Source organism: Podospora pseudocomata (genome assembly GCF_035222375.1).
Source record: "Podospora pseudocomata strain CBS 415.72m chromosome 1 map unlocalized CBS415.72m_1.2, whole genome shotgun sequence".
Classification (NCBI taxonomy): domain Eukaryota; kingdom Fungi; phylum Ascomycota; class Sordariomycetes; order Sordariales; family Podosporaceae; genus Podospora; species Podospora pseudocomata.
This window is the reverse complement of record NW_026946364.1, coordinates 749736-765475: the sequence shown is the minus strand read 5'-3', so window position 1 is coordinate 765475 and position 15740 is coordinate 749736. Positions and strand designations below refer to the sequence as shown.

General features: G+C 52.3%; 3 protein-coding genes across 3 annotated transcripts; all 3 read right to left on the bottom strand.

Annotated features, from left to right (window-relative positions):
* Positions 1-210: 210 nt before the first annotated feature.
* On the bottom strand, positions 211-7182 carry QC762_102140 (uncharacterized protein). The gene is made up of 5 exons (XM_062884599.1): positions 3323-7182; positions 2048-3267; positions 1631-1993; positions 1184-1574; positions 211-1046 (listed from the first exon to the last, which is right to left on the bottom strand). The coding sequence occupies exons 1-5, from the start codon at positions 4151-4153 to the stop codon at positions 330-332; spliced, it is 3522 nt and encodes a 1173-aa protein (XP_062747448.1). The 5' UTR covers positions 4154-7182; the 3' UTR covers positions 211-329.
* Positions 7183-8765: 1583 nt separating this feature from the next.
* QC762_102130 (uncharacterized protein) lies at positions 8766-12260 on the bottom strand (the record flags this gene model as incomplete). Its single annotated transcript, XM_062884598.1, has 1 exon — positions 8766-12260. The coding sequence occupies one exon, from the start codon at positions 12258-12260 to the stop codon at positions 8766-8768; it is 3495 nt and encodes a 1164-aa protein (XP_062747447.1).
* A 554-nt stretch (positions 12261-12814) lies between these two features.
* Positions 12815-14832, bottom strand: QC762_102120 (uncharacterized protein). Its single transcript, XM_062884597.1, has 4 exons — positions 14011-14832; positions 13750-13948; positions 13404-13691; positions 12815-13344 (listed from the first exon to the last, which is right to left on the bottom strand). The coding sequence occupies exons 1-4, from the start codon at positions 14142-14144 to the stop codon at positions 13105-13107; spliced, it is 861 nt and encodes a 286-aa protein (XP_062747446.1). The 5' UTR covers positions 14145-14832; the 3' UTR covers positions 12815-13104.
* Positions 14833-15740: the final 908 nt, after the last annotated feature.

The following is a 15740-nucleotide window of genomic DNA, read 5'->3' as shown; positions in this document are numbered from 1 at the left end:
ATCATAAGAATTAAACCACCAACTCAACCCTTCCTTACACCCCACCATTTTCTCAGCCACCATTATCACGTTATAATCACCCCCCGAAAGAAGACAAAAAAGGAGAAGAAAAAAACACGAAACTTTATCTATCCCATGAAACAGAATGCAAATAAGTTAACCCCATTTCTAAACCACCCCCACCACCCCGGCTCTCTCCCCCCTACCTATCCCACCTCTAATATGATTGTGAATAAAATAGCTAACACCCCCCATTCAACCCCTCTATAGATGCACAATGCTGCAGTCAAAAGGTATGAACCCCCCAAAAAAGATGCTTGATCACCCACTCACTCCTCCACTTCGGTAGGAGACCGACTGACACCCTGCCCAGAACCACTCGGCTCACTTTTGCTCTGAATCCTCCTCGAATAAAACGGGAAGTATCCCCTCACTTCTCCATCCTTCTCATCATCCCCATCACCACCCCCTTTCTTCCCCTTCGTCTCATCATCATCAAAACATGTCGGCTTTCCCTTCTCATCCTCATCCTCCTCGTCATCACTCTCAGGTGTCCGCGGCGAGATCGACTTCCAATCTAATCTCGGTTTTCTTGGAGTTGTCGTCAATCCCATACCCATCATTCCCACGGTTGACGGGACTTTTCCCCAGTACTGCTGCTTGACATCCTGCCCTACTCTCTGCTGCTGCGTTTGTCTCACACCCAACGAGGACGACAAAGGCAACCCACCGCCGGGTGGAAACAGCGGATATGGCGTTGCCGCCGCCCCAGCAGGAACCATAACTACTGGCGTGGCAAAAAACTGAACGTGGTGGTTCGGCGGGATGACCCCAGGCGGTGGAACAAGTCCACGAGGAAGGGGGGCAACAGGTGAAAGAGGCGGTGCAGGAGTAGTAGTCAAAGGTACAACCCGCGGGCTGTCGTTTCCAAATGACCGATCCACTACCCTTCCAACAGGGCTAGACGGAGTGGTTGTGCTAATGCGAGGCATAAAAGTCGGAGCACCAGGGTTCAGCCTCAAGCGGCTCGACGACGACGAAGTGTCCTACACGGGGTTAGAAAAGGCCAGGAAAGATAGAACCCCGAGCCACCAAAAAGACCATGTATCTAGATATATATGTCACGATATATATAGAGCCCGATACATTCCCTTCAGTGCAAACAGGATTCTATCAATCATACCTCTTTTTTGTGCCCGTTCACCGCACCACTCGCTGGTTTGGTGTTCTCCGAGCCGACGGAGCCGTTTACAGCGCTGCTCGGATCTTTCGTGACATCTCCATTCGTCTGCACACTTGGCTTGTTTGTCACTTTCGCGAGCACCGAGTTGGTAGCTTCAGCGCTCAGGTCATTGACGATATTCGGTGCTTTACGTCCCTTGACCGGGGACCTGGTGCCGTCCGGAGTCGAATCCTTGCTGTCCTTGGGCTTGACAAAAATTTGCTTCGACCAGAGCTCGGCATATTTGCCGTCCTCTTGCAGGATCAGCTCCTCGTGGCTGCCCTGTTCGACAATCTCCCCTCCGCCAACAACAATAATGCGGTCAGCATTCATGATAGTGGAAAGTCGATGCCTATCAAAACAACGTCAGCACTTTAGCCCCTTGTCTCCCATTTCAACAAAACTTACGCAACAATAAAAGTGGTCCTCCCCTTGCAAAGGGTTCTCAATGCCTCCTGAATTTTCTGCTCAGTCTCGGTATCGACCGCACTGGTAGCCTCATCGAGGAGCACAATTGCCGGCCTCTTCAAGATGGCCCTTGCAATCGCCACTCTTTGAAGCTCACCCCCAGAAAGCTTGACACCACGCTCCCCAACCCGAGTGTTGTAACCGTCCGAGAATCCCATGATTTGTTCATGGATACTAGCAGCCTTGCACGCCTCATGGACCTCCTCATCTGTCGCCGTGAGCTTCGCATACCGGACATTGTTCATGATGGTGTCATCAAACAGGATCGGGCTTTGCGGGACAATGCCGATTTGTCCTCTCAAGCTGTTCACGTCGTTAGCATTACCCTCGTATCTAATCAGCTCGTTGGTACCATACCTGAACAAATCCACATCCCTGATATCCTGCCCATCAATCGTGATGCTTCCCTTCGTCACATCATAGAACCGATCCAGTAGCTTCAGAATCGTCGACTTTCCCGCCCCCGTTGCCCCAACAAAAGCAACCGTCATCCCGGGCGTGGCCTCAAAGTCGATGTTCCTCAAGATCTCCTTCTTCTTGTCATACGAGAAGCACACATTCTCAAACTTGACCCTCCCGCCGGTGAAATGCAGTGGCGGTGCCCCCTCCTTGTTCTTGATGGTCGGTTTCGTCTGCATGATCTCCAACAGCTGCTCGGCGTGAATAAGGTCCTTGCTTATCGTCTTGCCCAGCCCAGCAAAGAAGGTCAGCGGCGCCACCAGCTGAGCCCAATACGTCAGCAACATGATGAACTTTCCGGGTGTGACTTGGCCATGTGTAATCTGGTAAACCGCCAGAAAAGCACCAGCAAGCAAACCCGACAGTAACACCAAGAACTGGAAAGCATAAGCAACCACGTAGCCAAAGTACACCTTCTGCGACTTTGCCACCCGATCCTTGACAGCCTCCGAGTATCTTGCCTCCTCATGTCCAACTTGGTTGAAGCAGGTGACCGTTGACCATCCCTGAATACCAGCCTGTCTGACATAGTGTTCCTTGAACCAGGCGCTGACCTCACCCCTCCTCGCAGACTTGAGCTTCGAAATCATCCGAGTGGCAATATACAGAAACACGGCCGCGGTAGCAATGGTGATGAAGCCCTCGTACGGTCCAAAGGTATACGACAGGTAGATGAAGGCGACCGTCATGTCGATCAGCATGGGAACGGCCTGGAAACAAATCGATTCGAGCATGTTGGAGATGCTTTGACCAGACTGAATGGCCATCATGATGTCGGAAGAACTCTTCGAATCGTGGAAATCGGACGAGAGGTTAAGGACGTGGGAGTATGCCGCCGTGCTCATAGCATCGAAGGAGTAATACTCAACCGGAATCCAAAGCCACTGTCGCAAGAGGGAAAGACCTGCTTCGGAAGCTACCAGCTTCAGACCAGCAAATATCATGACCTCGGTCCAGGGGTTTCTGTCCACATCACCAGCCAAACTGTCCATAATGATGCCCATCTGCCGCGGGATCAGAACATTGATGGCGTTCATGGCGAGCAAGCAAACACCAACAAGAACAACGCGAACCTGAAGCGACCGATGATTGACAGGCCAAACGTAAGGGAAGAAAACCTGCATCCGCGTCACATTAGCTTCACCTCAGCATCCACAAACTATTCAGACATACCAAGAAACTCTTCGCGTATGTAACCCAGTTACCCTTCTCCTTCAACCTCTTCTCCATCGCCTCATTTGCCTGCCTCTCCCTCCTCTCCCACGGAGACTCAACCGCATCAGTAGTCGGGCTCTGACTAGCATCCGTAGAACTATCCGACGTAGCCCCATACCCATTCTGGCTCCTCTCCTCCCCATCCGACTCAACCCCGTTCACATGTCCATTCGTCTTGTTGAGCAAGCCCTGCCTTTCCATATCAGTAGCCTTTTCCCTCTTCACATTCCAAACCCCCTCAAAATAAAACATCAACACCAACCCAAACGCAGCCCATCTCGCCCCAGCCGCCGAGAAATCAAAAATCTTCCTGAATCCCAACCCCCCAGTTTCCACCCTAGTCTTCCAAGTCAACCAAACCAAAACAGGTTCAAAAACCATCCCCATACCCACACTCCCCATATACGGCCACAGCACCACCGCCTTTTCCGCCTCCCAAAGCCCCGCAAACTGCACCCCAAACACCAGCGCGCAGCTCAGCAAGCCGATGATGACATCCTGCTCCGCCGGGGGGAACTTCTCTTCGGCAACCGCCACAAATAGTAGATATCCCAGCTGAGCAAACCAACTCAGAATGCCCAGCATCAACAGCCAAGAGATGAACCTGCGACGGGGATGGTCCTTGGACTCGGCGGTGGACCGGGTCTGGAGAGTGCAAACCGCAATGGTGGACGAGATGGTGTAGTAGATGAAGACAGCGGCTGGGTATCCGTAGTGAAGCGAGGCGAGGAGGTGGCGGAATATTGGGCTCTCCTCTTCTGGGACGTCGGCGTCGTATGGGTCCGCCATTGTGTGTTGGGTTTATAGAGAGGGCTGGCTAGCCTCGGCCAATAAAAGAGATTATATATCGTTTGTTTGCTTGTTGCTGTATAAACTGGTCGTTCTCGAACGTGCAATCGAGACAGCAACACAGAGCGGAAGTAAAAAGATGGATTCCTTCTTCGATCGTCGTAGAAGAAGTTAAAGTTATGGTATACGGTAAGGCAGATGGAAGCCTAAAATGACACGAGGATGTTTTTTTTTGGCCTTCTCCGTGCTGCCTTTCGTTGATTTTCGGAGGTGTTGTATGTTTGTGTGTGTGTGTGTGTATGTGTGTGTGTGCGTGTGTGTGTGTGTGGTTGGAAAAAGTAAGCCGTCCCGTCGTAATAGGTAGGCGAAAGAAAGAGGCAACCCTTCCAGACCAGATCCTTCGGCCTTGCCTGACTTGATGATTCAGACCCGTTCGTTGTTGCCGAAAAGTTGCAAGTATGCGTGTTCCACAGCTCAATCTCCTCCGTCGGGTTACCCTTCCTCGCTCTTTCCTTTTGAAATCGTTGCCACAAACACCCGCCGAGCAGACCTCAGAAAGTGCAAACCGCGGAGTCTTGTTGCAAAGTCTCAGTTGAGGAAAGATAACACCACCCGCCAGGCAGGTACATGCAATCGAACAAAGGACCTGTCTGTCTGTGCTAAGCTATTGCCCGAGAGTGGGTACTCAAAGAAGAAAGAACCCGTGGCAATGGAAGATCTGGTCTTCTCCGTCCGAAAATCTGAGACAACAGAAAATAATGCGATGGTAGTTGTCGTCTTGTGCCGTGTGAGCAATGCAGAGAAGAAAGCTTGTCTAGATAGGGGAAAACTTTCAACAGCCTTGGACTTCTCACTCCGGAACCCCCCCCCGAATTGTCTGAATAGCCAAATCGCGTGTTGACCCTGGATTGGGCCAAAGCAAAAGGTACAGTGGGTTCCCTTGGCTATGTGTTCCCAGTCCCGCGGAACCTGCTGCACATGCAAGACGAGAGAGAGAGAGAGAAAATGCAAACAAAGCAAATGTCCGGGGGTCCCTCCTCTGCTGCTTGCTCCGCTTGTCAACCGACTGGGAAGGTCTGACAAGACGCATACACACAAACCACACAACACCTGTCGCGTAAGTCGTGATCCACAGAACCCGGCTGTGTGTGTCAACTTATATTTCCCGTCACCGCAAGGCTAACAGAACAAACAGTGGGACAGGATAGATGGGAACTGGTAAGAACCAATTCTATCATCCAGCGAGATTGCTGGGCACGTGCTGTTGAACTGACTCTCACACCCCCGGTGAGAGAGAGAGCCTCTCGGATTCTTTGCCGCTTACTCTGAGCCTCCGAAGCCGGTGCTTCCGTCCAACTGCAGGGACAGCTCCTCTCTCAAAATAGAGAGGTTTGCCTCGACTGGCAGAGGTGACAAATGCAAGCACGACAGGAAGAATTTGCCGCGTCCCTGTGAGAGCTTGGGCCAGCTGGACAAAATCCGTGGTTCTCCTTAGGTATGTGAGACCGTCAAGCGGACAAGATGTGGTACCAGCGTACACAAGAGGTCACCTCGAACGACGACGCGCCGCCCAACCCGAACACGAATCTGGTCTTCTGGCTGATGCTATGGGCTTGGAGTATGATAAAGCGGCTCTATGTTTGGCGCCGGTGTGGAGGGGCAAAAAGTCCAGGCTTAAAATATATTGGGAAAAGATCCGAGGACGGCTTGTTGTGGCAAGGTCGACTGGAGGATAAGGTGACTGAGGGACCGAGTCAATGAGTTGGAAAAGTATTGGGCGGTGTAAGAGGAGGGTGACCTTTGGTAACGGCTAAGTTGGCTGTCCACTGCGTAATCCCTCAGCAAGAGGCTCCCCCAACAAGCGAAAGGGTCACAAAACGGAAAGCTTGGAGGCCGGTCGTGATGATGGGAGCGGCACAGGAGTCTCACACACCTCGGCCACGTTGTGTCCCAAGGAGCCGGTTCCTTCTTTCAGACGAGACTTGGACCAATGCGGCTGAGGTCAACAAAGTGGGTTAACATAAGCGTTGTTGTAAGGTTTGTAAGGCTCGCGGCGTTGGCTGATGGTAGCCCACCTTTGTTGTGATCATGAGAGCTTGACCGAGCTTACAAAACAGGATTGGGAAGGGGGAGACTCTCGTGATCTGTCACTTGAACATTGGAAGAGACGGTGTGCGCCAGCAAGCGCTAGCGAATGCGTGTGCGTGCCCCGTCATGTAATTCATATTGCTTTTTTCAATATTCGAACTCCTTGGGGCCTGCCAAGATCGGGAATCTTGGGTTGGTTTTACCCCTGTCCGGATTGTTGACTGCCACTCACACCACTACGGTGAGGAAGGGAAGGGAAGGGAACATGGGGTGGTGGCATGGGCGCCAGCCGAATCCAGGATCAGCACATCGGCGGTGTAATCAATCTGGAGATCGATCCTTTTCCCTGCCGCGGCAGGCGAGCAGCCGAACTTCGGGCGCCGTTCCCGACAACAAGCCCGAAAAAAAGCACAGTCCACATGGGGCCGGAACCTCATTCATGAGCTCCACAACCTCCCGCTGTCACAAACGCCTATCTGCACCAAGAGTTTTCAAACTCTTGAATGTGATTTGTTTCCAGAGTGGCGGAGAGAGAAGAGACGGCTTGGGGTTTGCCCCTGTGTGAATCTCTGTACCAAGTGTCGGATAGCTAGAGTGGTATCCACATTCCAGTAATGGAAGCTTTCCCACTGTCCTGGGCCACGTTATCACCGCCCTCACTATCACACGCGCCTGGTGTCGTACTCATGCGAATTTATATGGACCTTGTGTCACCCCAGAAGCAGTCGGCCAGCAAAGGATTTTTGGTTGCATTGGCTCATCATCATCAGCATCACGAGGTCGTCTAGACTGTGTGAACCTAATGGCTCGGCAGTTGGACGAACTCGGTGAGGGGTGACAGGTTCCTCATCGTTGGTTCCGTGGCGATCATATGGGTTGTCACCTAAAATTGGAAATCGATATCTTTGCCGTTACACATGCAACGAGATAGGATATATGGGCCTTTAGGAGATGCACAAGTCTTCACACCATATGCAGCCGCAGCGCTGCCAGGAGAAAGGGTTGTGTCCAAATGTGGGGTACTGCATTCGAAAAGGAGGTGTGCTGAGAAAAAGGCCTGGTGCTTCCAACCAACCCCGCCGATATGGCATTGCTCCGGTACTGTGTCGTGGCCGGGTGTATTCTGAGGGGTTTCTGTCGGGGTTTTCGTCTACTATGATCAGTTCGGACCCGCACCATGTGGAAAGGTGACCGGAGGAAAACATCCACGAAGCACAAGTTTGCAACAAGTTCTCGACCATCGCAGTCAAAGCCCGATGGATGTCCCGGGCTTCGGTGTGGGGCTATCGGCGATATGGGTCTCGGTGTGTTCCGTTTCGGAGGACCTCGTCCCGTCGGGAGTCGGGGAGGTGGGTCACATTGAAATCTGGGTCGGGCTCTTTGGGACTCCGGATTTGGTAAGGCTTTGAGACGCATAGTCGGATCGAGGATCGACGGTACGGCAAAAGAGGGAACTGACAGCTTCTTCCTATCCTTACCAATAGGCCTAGGTCGGCGATAGTCTTGAACACTTGCAGCTGCACAGGCTCAGTGACGCTATCCCGTCACAGGAGCGTGGGTGCGTATAGATGCCCGATGGGAAATAGTTGACCACAGCGTCACCTGAACGTGTCCTGGCTACTGCAGGAGGGTGAGACCGGGCCTTGGTTATCGAATATGTGGCGTCTCTGCATTGAGCCCACGGCAGATGCTCTCACGATGAGGTGATTCCCGCTGCGCCAAGAGGTGAGAAATCCAGGAATTGCAACCTGTCAGAAGTCGGTTTCTAAATTTCACTCGGAAGGTGCGGTGAGGATATACGATTGGGGGAGGTTTCACATCGGATTCAATGCCTGGGTAGGTACTCAGATCAGTGGCCATGGACATTGCATTATCATATCTCTTCATATACGAGATAAAAAGCATGAAAAGCACGCTCACTCACTTGCCACTTCCTTCTCAAGTCCTAAAAATTCAACCCAAGGTCACCGTCGCTGCCTTGAGGTGACGTTCCTGTTCTGTTTTGGGAAGGAGCTTGGCACATGTTGTCCGACGCTGGAAGGGAAGACTCGAGTGCGATGTTCCCCAGACTTTTGGTACAGTCCCGTCTCTTTGAGGCTGAATGCAAGTTTACGGCGAGAACTGTCACTTTGACTTCATTGCAGATACCGTTTAGGTGTCAAGATTATAGCCCAGGTGGCGGGAAAGAGACGAAGCAGGACTCTTGAAAACAAGACACTAAAGAACAAATGTTTTTCATTGCCTGCTGATGTGCACATGCCTTGCTCTGCCTTGCCTGCTATCCTCCGCACTGTTTTGCCCGGCATAACTAAACCTAGCACAATACCACCTATCACAAACAACAACAAAGGAGAATCCCAAAACGCCCAAACCCAGCCTTTGCCAAAGTTAGAATACCCTATTCGAAATACAAACCCCACCAGAAAAACAACCATAATATCCTTACAATCCCTCCCCCTCCCTCAAAAAAATGTTGTTATCCTTGCCCATTGTTCCCTACCTAGCCCAGTTATGCTTCACGAAATTATTCAAACCCCTCAAAAACACTTTCCGTCCTTCCCCCCCCCTCAACCCTCACCGGCAGCCCCTCCAGCACCGTAACATCAACCACCTCCCCCTCCATAACCTGCCCAGCCTGCTTCTGCCCCTCAAGCACATCGTGCAACCGGTACAGCTGCCCGCTCTTCGCCTCCAGCTCCCCCTGCAACCTCTTCATCTCCCCCATCAACCTCTTCCTCTCCCTCGCACCCACCGACTTGTCCAACGAGAAATACCCCTCATTCACCCTCTTGAGCTCCATCTGCAAGTGCTCAATCTCGTCTTGGGTCTCCTTGATCAGAATAGCGAGGGCTTCCCCCGGTGACATCGAGGGGCGCATGGTCGGCTCGTCGGTGTAGTACCTGTCCGAGGCCGGGACGGGCTTCTCGACTGAGACGGTCTTCTTGCCGCGTTTGAGTTCTTCGGCTGAGAGATGAAGTTTGGTCGACGAAAGGCTTTGGGTGGTTTCCTTGGCCGTGGCACCATGCGCCGCGATGCGGACACAGACGTTGCAGTTGCCTGATTTGTGGTTGCAGATACCATCCAACACGCGCCGGGCGTCTTTGCTGAGGGAGGGGACGTTGCTTTGTTGCTTCGAGGAGGCAGCTTGCTGCTGTTTGTTCCCGCTGGACAGGGTTATGTCAGGCATGAAAAACGCAGAAGTCATGTTGGGCTCTACCGTCCCTGTGTGCTGTTGCTGTTGAGTCGTGGTGTTCTCTGAGTTCCGGCGCATCCTAGACTCCGGCCGGGTGGCCTCACTCGCAACAGACCGGCGGGTGTTGTTCTGCGTGATCTGAACAGACTCGTCGTCGAGCGGGCTGGCAAAGCTCATAGCTGACCGCACGCTGAACCGACCGGTGTCTTCCTCCAACGGGGCAAACTGACTAGACTTCTTAAGGATACCAGGAAGCGGTTGAGCAATCTTGGATGAAACAACACTGTCAGATTTGCTCCGCTGAAGACTAGGCAGCTGGGGTAAAGAGTAGTCGGTAAACTGCTGGGTATCGCCTTGCTGCTGTCGACGCTGAAGGTCCTGATATGTCTGCTTGAGCTTGGCAAGCTCGCCCTCCATGACACTGGCAAAGTCCGTGTCTTGGGCGTTCATGTGGAGCTCGGTTGTGGGATCCTCGTCGATGTGCATGTTGCTGCTCTTACCAGTAAAGTCATCCACATCCTTAGGATCAACAACCTTGACCTTGGTCGTCCTCATCGCGAGCGCCGTAAACTCCTGCTCAGCAATCTCGGCAATCTTGGCGGTGAGCAGCTTGACCTTCCTGACGGCGGCTTCCCGGCGATCAAGCTTGCGCTGGAGCTCGGCTTCCTTGATCCTGAAATCATCTCCCAAGCGCACACAATCCTCATTGTCGTTCAATGACTTGCTGTTCAGCATCTGGCTCAGCCGAACGACCTTTTGCCGCTCGTCCACCCACTGGTCTTCAATCTCCTTCTGTTCCTCCCGCAAACGCCGGTTCTCATCCTTGAGGCGCTCGTTATCGATGGAAATCTCCATGTTCTCATCCTTCAACGTACGGATACGGGTCTCCCTGTCGTTGAGGTGGCTGTCTTTCTCGTGAATGTCGTCCTTGAGCTCCTCCATCTGGTTGGTAAGACGTTCCAATTCCACCTCGAGATCCGCATTCAACTGAAGCACAGCGGTATCCGTGGTCAGACCCTGCATGCTATCAATGATCTTGTCACGGGCGCTGATACCCTTCTTAAGATCAGTGATGTGCTGGTCCCGGGCGGCAACCTGTACCTGAAGCTTCTTGTTCTCCTTGAAGTAGGTGTCATTGTTCCGTTCCATACTTTTGTGATCATCGACGAACATCTTCCTTTCCTCCTTCAGAGCCTCGTATTGCTTGCGAACCGAGGCAAGCTCCTCACGAGTAGCCTTGAGGTCCTTCCGGACCCCAGCTAGTTCCCTGCGAAGCCTATCGTTCTCTGCTATCAAAGTCGCATTGTCATGCATGGCCTCATCCCGTTGTTTTTGCATGGCCTCGGCCTCAGACATGAGCATGCCATTCTCAAGCTGCAATGACTCTTTATCCTGACGGAACTGCAGCGAGTACTGGAGATCCTTCTGTGATGCCTCCAGCTCAGCTTGCAGTTTAGCAGCCCTCTCGCGAGCGATCGATGCCTGACGCAACGCTTCATCACGCTCAGCAGAGAGCGCGGCGCTGTGGATATCATTCATACCAACTTGCTGACTCGCATGGTTGAGACGATCCCGCAGCTCCTGAATCTGACCCTCTAATTCCTGATCATGCCCATTGCTGCGCCTAAAGGAACCGTCCGTGTCAGAGCCGATAGCGCTGTCCGAAGGGTGCCTACTCTTGAACCTCTTGAGCTCAGACTGGAGATGGTTCACCTCGCGCTGCAACTTCTCTGCCTCACGCTGGAGCATAGCGTCGTGATCCTGGAGTTCGCGCACCTCGTCTTGGAGCTTATCCATTGACACAAAGATTTCCGCGTCCTCCTCGGGAATGCTCACAGAGTTGAGAGCGCCGTGACCATTCGCCGACTGGTCAAACCTAATACCAGTCTTGGACTTGACGAAAACAGGAACGCCGTTCTGCATGGTGCTGAACTTGAGAGTACCGGATGTCCAATCAGGAAGGTGTCGGAAGCCCGGCAGGAAAAACGAACGGCCTTCTTCGAAACTCTGGCCTTGGAGGGTGTCGGGGTTGGGCTGTGCAGTAGAAGGTTCCCTCATCAAAGACTTTCGTGGCGTCATGTCGCGCCGGCTGTTCTGCTTTTCGGTGCGGATCTTGGAAACCATGTCTTGAATAGACCTTTTGGGGGCCTCAGGAGACATGACACCATCCAGGTTCTGGAAACGGGACCGGCGCCCATGCCGACCTGGAGACATCGATAATGAAAGTACTGTAGAGCATTCAGATTCATTTTCGACACGGGCCTGCATATCAGCCCGGGTTCGTTTTTTCCTCGAGTCCAATGGGTTGTCAAAAGTCTGCTCCTCGGTGACCTCTCTGGCGGGGGGGACATTCTCCTTCCCACCGTTGGCTCCGTTTGTGAGAGGCTTTATTACTCCGGCAAAGTCGAACGTCTGGGTCAGCGTTGCCGTGTCCTTGTCCTGGTTATTGGTCTTGTTGTTGAGAAGTCCGCTCCATTCGGGGAAGGTGCGCGCGATGGCCGAGGTGTTAAGTACGGTGTTTGTATCACGAGGTTGCCTTGAGGAACCGAACCGGCCAGATCGGGTAGCCTGCCTCTTGGCCGGGTTGGTGAAGTCTTCGCTGAGCCGGCGGGTGCCCTCGCCGTCCGGACTGAAAGAAAAATTGGAGAGATTTCGGGTGAGTTCCTCGGTCGTGGTGCTAACAGTATCGTGGGAACCTGTGGAGGATGGCGGGGAGCTGAAGGGGTTGTGCTGAATGCGGTGCTCGAGCATCTCCTTTTTTAACCTAGATATATGCCGTGGTTTGCTAGATTGATGATGATTTGACCTATTGCTGTTGACGTCCATGTTGGCTAACTGCTGGGAGCGCGTCGAGCGCCGTGTCGTGGGGGGGGATGCAAAAGATGGGAATCCGAGCAAGTGCAACAAACGGAACAGGGAAAAAATAACACTGGAAGGGAGGTCGAATGTCAACAATGCGACGGGTAACGTCCGGGCCGCAGGAGTTGCTGCAAAGTAAACAAAACTCAGGCAAGCGCTTCGGGCGTCGAATGCAGTCGCAAGGCAGGCAGTCGCATGCTGAAAGCCAGAGTCGCGTTGCAGGGCAATGGCGACAGGGAATGTCGCGAAGGGCGGGCTCTCCTCATGCACACAGCAGGTGACGGTGACAAAGCTGGGGGAGACGCGATCAAGACCCATTTGTTTACAAGAGTACAGAGATACAAAATAGGGCCAAGTGGGGCAGCAACGGTAGCGTAGGTAGAAGTGGGGCAAGAATGCGCTGGCACCGTCAGAAGGAGTGATTTCATTGGTGCCATGCCTTGGCCCAGCTGCCACCAGACCGTTTTTGGTGCCATCGGGCTGCGACCAAGTCTCAATTCCTGATTCAACACCACTCTGACTGGATGACAACCACTGGCCTAGATCAGGAACCGGAGACTTCTACAGCAATCAATTTTTATCGTTTTGCAGTAGTGACGAAGAGAGAAAAAGGCTCATGTCTTGTCCCAGTATTTTCCATAATAAACATAATCGCTTGCCAAATACACGACATTTTGACATATCGCCCCAGGTGGACCACAGGGAATCTTTCTAGAAGTGATGTTACAATAGGGCTGACTGCCCAAACCCCGTCCATTTTCATTTTGCACCAAGCGGAAATCCCATAACTTTTATCTTCCTTATATCTCCTTTAACGCTCTCCGGCAAGTCTCCTGCTCTGCACCTCACCCAGTGCCTTGGTACCGCTCAGCATTGTGACCACAGCAACAGCGCCAATGACAGGCAGGGCCTGGAAGAGGTTCCAGGTGGTATAGTAGAGGAAGAAGACACCCTCCATGGCGAGGATAGAGCCAAAAAAGGTGGCGTGTGAGACTGGGGCGGCACCAATGGCCTTGGAAAGGTGGTTGAGGTTCGCGCCGAGGAAGATCCACTGTATTGAATTTGATATTAGTGGCTGTCTGAATTAGATAAATGGCAGACAAGACTTACGCTGATGAACAGAACCGGAACCGTAGCAAGCACAACCAGCGCAAAGAAGATAGAAATCACCTTTGGCGGGCTCGTAGGATCAGCGCGGAAGATGTGGTGGATCTCCTCCTTCTTGCCATAGCGGACGGGCTTCTCGTAGGGTGGGAGGGGGACATTGGGGTCCTTCTGTAGCTTGACATCGAACACGGGGGCATTAAGAGCCTTGGAGGAACCGAAGGAGCCGAGGATAATCGAGGCCTCGAGGGGTCCGTCGCTGTACAGGAATTGGACGGGAAGGTCCTTGTGAGTCTATGCCGGTCCTCGTCAGCATTGGTTGTCGAAATCTCGATGTTTCCATTTGCCTTACAATTGAAGCGACCGCCTTTCCACTTTCCTTGACCGTCAAGGGGAAGGGAGCCTCAAGCCCAGTCTCCTTCTCTTTGAGAATAACAAACGCTTGATGCGGGCGCTTCCCCTGACCATTGTCCTTTGCCGTCAAGCTGATCTTTAGTGTATCGGTGCTGCCGAGCGAGAGGGGCTTCGTAACGAGTGTCTTCGAGGTGAACCTACGATTTGTGTTAATTTTCTGCGGCGGAACTTTACTTGGCGTTCTGAAGGTATTGTATACCTCTCCTTGCTGCCAGCATCACCAGCCCGCTTTGCGACAACTGAGACGCTGCCATCATCGAACCCCCAAGATGTAGCCTGCGCGACGCCAGCCAGGAGCAGAAGCGCTGGCGCAAATGATTGTGTGAACCTCATGATAGGCTATCGGATATATGTGGAATGTGTCGTAAATCGGTGCAGCCCGTCGTTGCGTAAAGCAACTTTACTGGGTGACGAGGCTAATGATGACAATTGGAGCTGTCACTTCCAGTGCCTGAATGAACACTTGTTCAAGCTCCATGCGCGGCGCTACGGCCAAGTGCCAAGACACCGGGGAAATCGGATGGGATGTGGCCTGTGCGCCTTCCTTTTCTGGAATATTCAACATTGATATTGACCAAGAGTTTTGTTTCTCAACGTCGTGGAAGTGAAGGATTCTTCTCTCTGCTTTTTTGCTCCATCATGAATGTCAGAGTTCGTCTGTATGAGTCTTGACTTCGAATTCAACAACATGGCGGTTGCAATATTATCCTCGCAGAGGGAATAAATGTGTCCCACTTGTGCCTTGAAACCTCCCCGTCCAATGTTGCAGCATGATCTTTCCTAACAATGCATTATGAATGAACCCTGTAGTCTACAAAACGCAGTTAGTTCTCACAAGGATTGTTAATCAACATGTTGTAATATTCTTGGGCGGTCATATTGCTCGCAAACGAAAAAACTTTCCCAAATGAGTTGCTCACAAGCGTCTCCCAGTTGCTGATTGGTCGAGTTTTTCTGTGGTGGGTAGATTAAGAGCAAGCTCGGTGTTCGACTGCATTCGTGATCGTTTCCAGGCCGTATAAGCAGCCAGACACCGAATGGAAGACCATTTACGATTCCTCGGTTTACTTATAGTCCATGAGAGATCAACTTGTGGATGGCCCCAGATACGATACCATTCGACGCAAAACCTGAAGCCCGTGGACGATATCATGAACGGAGGCATACGCAACTCTGTCCGAGACACCAATCAATTTGTGCATCGGGGCTTGCTATCTCTCCGCCCGACCAACCTTTGCTTGCAAAGTCATGATATATTGGCTGGCTGGAATATCCCCCGCCTTCCTGTTCAGTTCAAGGCGGGGCTGTCTTTGTTGTGGTCTTGCATGGAGAAACACGGACTTCCAGCATGTTGCAGGCTGGTTACTGCAGGCAGATATGCATACTCTCAAAAGCGATTGAGAGTCAGTCTCGAGATGCAAACACACCAGGATCCTGCCTAGTGTTGGCCACAGATCACGGCACTTAAACACGAAGTCTGGGCGCGGGGCGTGGGGATGGATGTGTGGGTGACCATCGAGGTTGGATATCAAGAGATTCTAGAACATGAGGGGCAAACTGAGGTGATAGACCTCGTGGTTTTTCCATGACCAAAGCTCTCTCGTATAGCAATGAGAGCAGATCAGCTGAAGCACTGACAGATAACACAGACGATGCTGAAGAAAAAGAGTGGCAGGAAAGCTTCAGTTGATCGGATGGCAACTGACAGATTTGACACGGAGGACTGGCAAAAAGTGAAGGCAAAGTGCACACATGACGCTAAGATCATGGGCCGCCTAGGGCTTCGGATTTCTGCTTCCGTTTTAGAAGTTGCTTGCTTCCACTGTGAGGGGCACAGATTCGGATGCATCCATGTATTTGGAGGTGCCGCACGAAAACGCAACATAACATGGATTCGGACATATGAGCCTTGCTTGGTATCAAGGAATG

Excerpts from the sequence above, each read along its gene's own strand:
- QC762_102140 (XM_062884599.1), bottom strand. The coding sequence starts at position 4,153 with ATGGCGGACCCATACGACGCCGACGTCCCAGAAGAGGAGAGCCCAATA. Across the intron at positions 3,268-3,322 it reads CATACGCGAAGAGTTTCTTG|GTTTTCTTCCCTTACGTTTG; the intron begins GTATGTCTGAAT and ends ACGCGGATGCAG. Across the intron at positions 1,994-2,047 it reads AGGGATGTGGATTTGTTCAG|CTTGAGAGGACAAATCGGCA; the intron begins GTATGGTACCAA and ends CGACGTGAACAG.
- QC762_102120 (XM_062884597.1), bottom strand. The coding sequence starts at position 14,144 with ATGAGGTTCACACAATCATTTGCGCCAGCGCTTCTGCTCCTGGCTGGC. Across the intron at positions 13,692-13,749 it reads GAAAGGCGGTCGCTTCAATT|ACTCACAAGGACCTTCCCGT; the intron begins GTAAGGCAAATG and ends GGACCGGCATAG. Across the intron at positions 13,345-13,403 it reads TTCCGGTTCTGTTCATCAGC|TGGATCTTCCTCGGCGCGAA; the intron begins GTAAGTCTTGTC and ends AATTCAATACAG.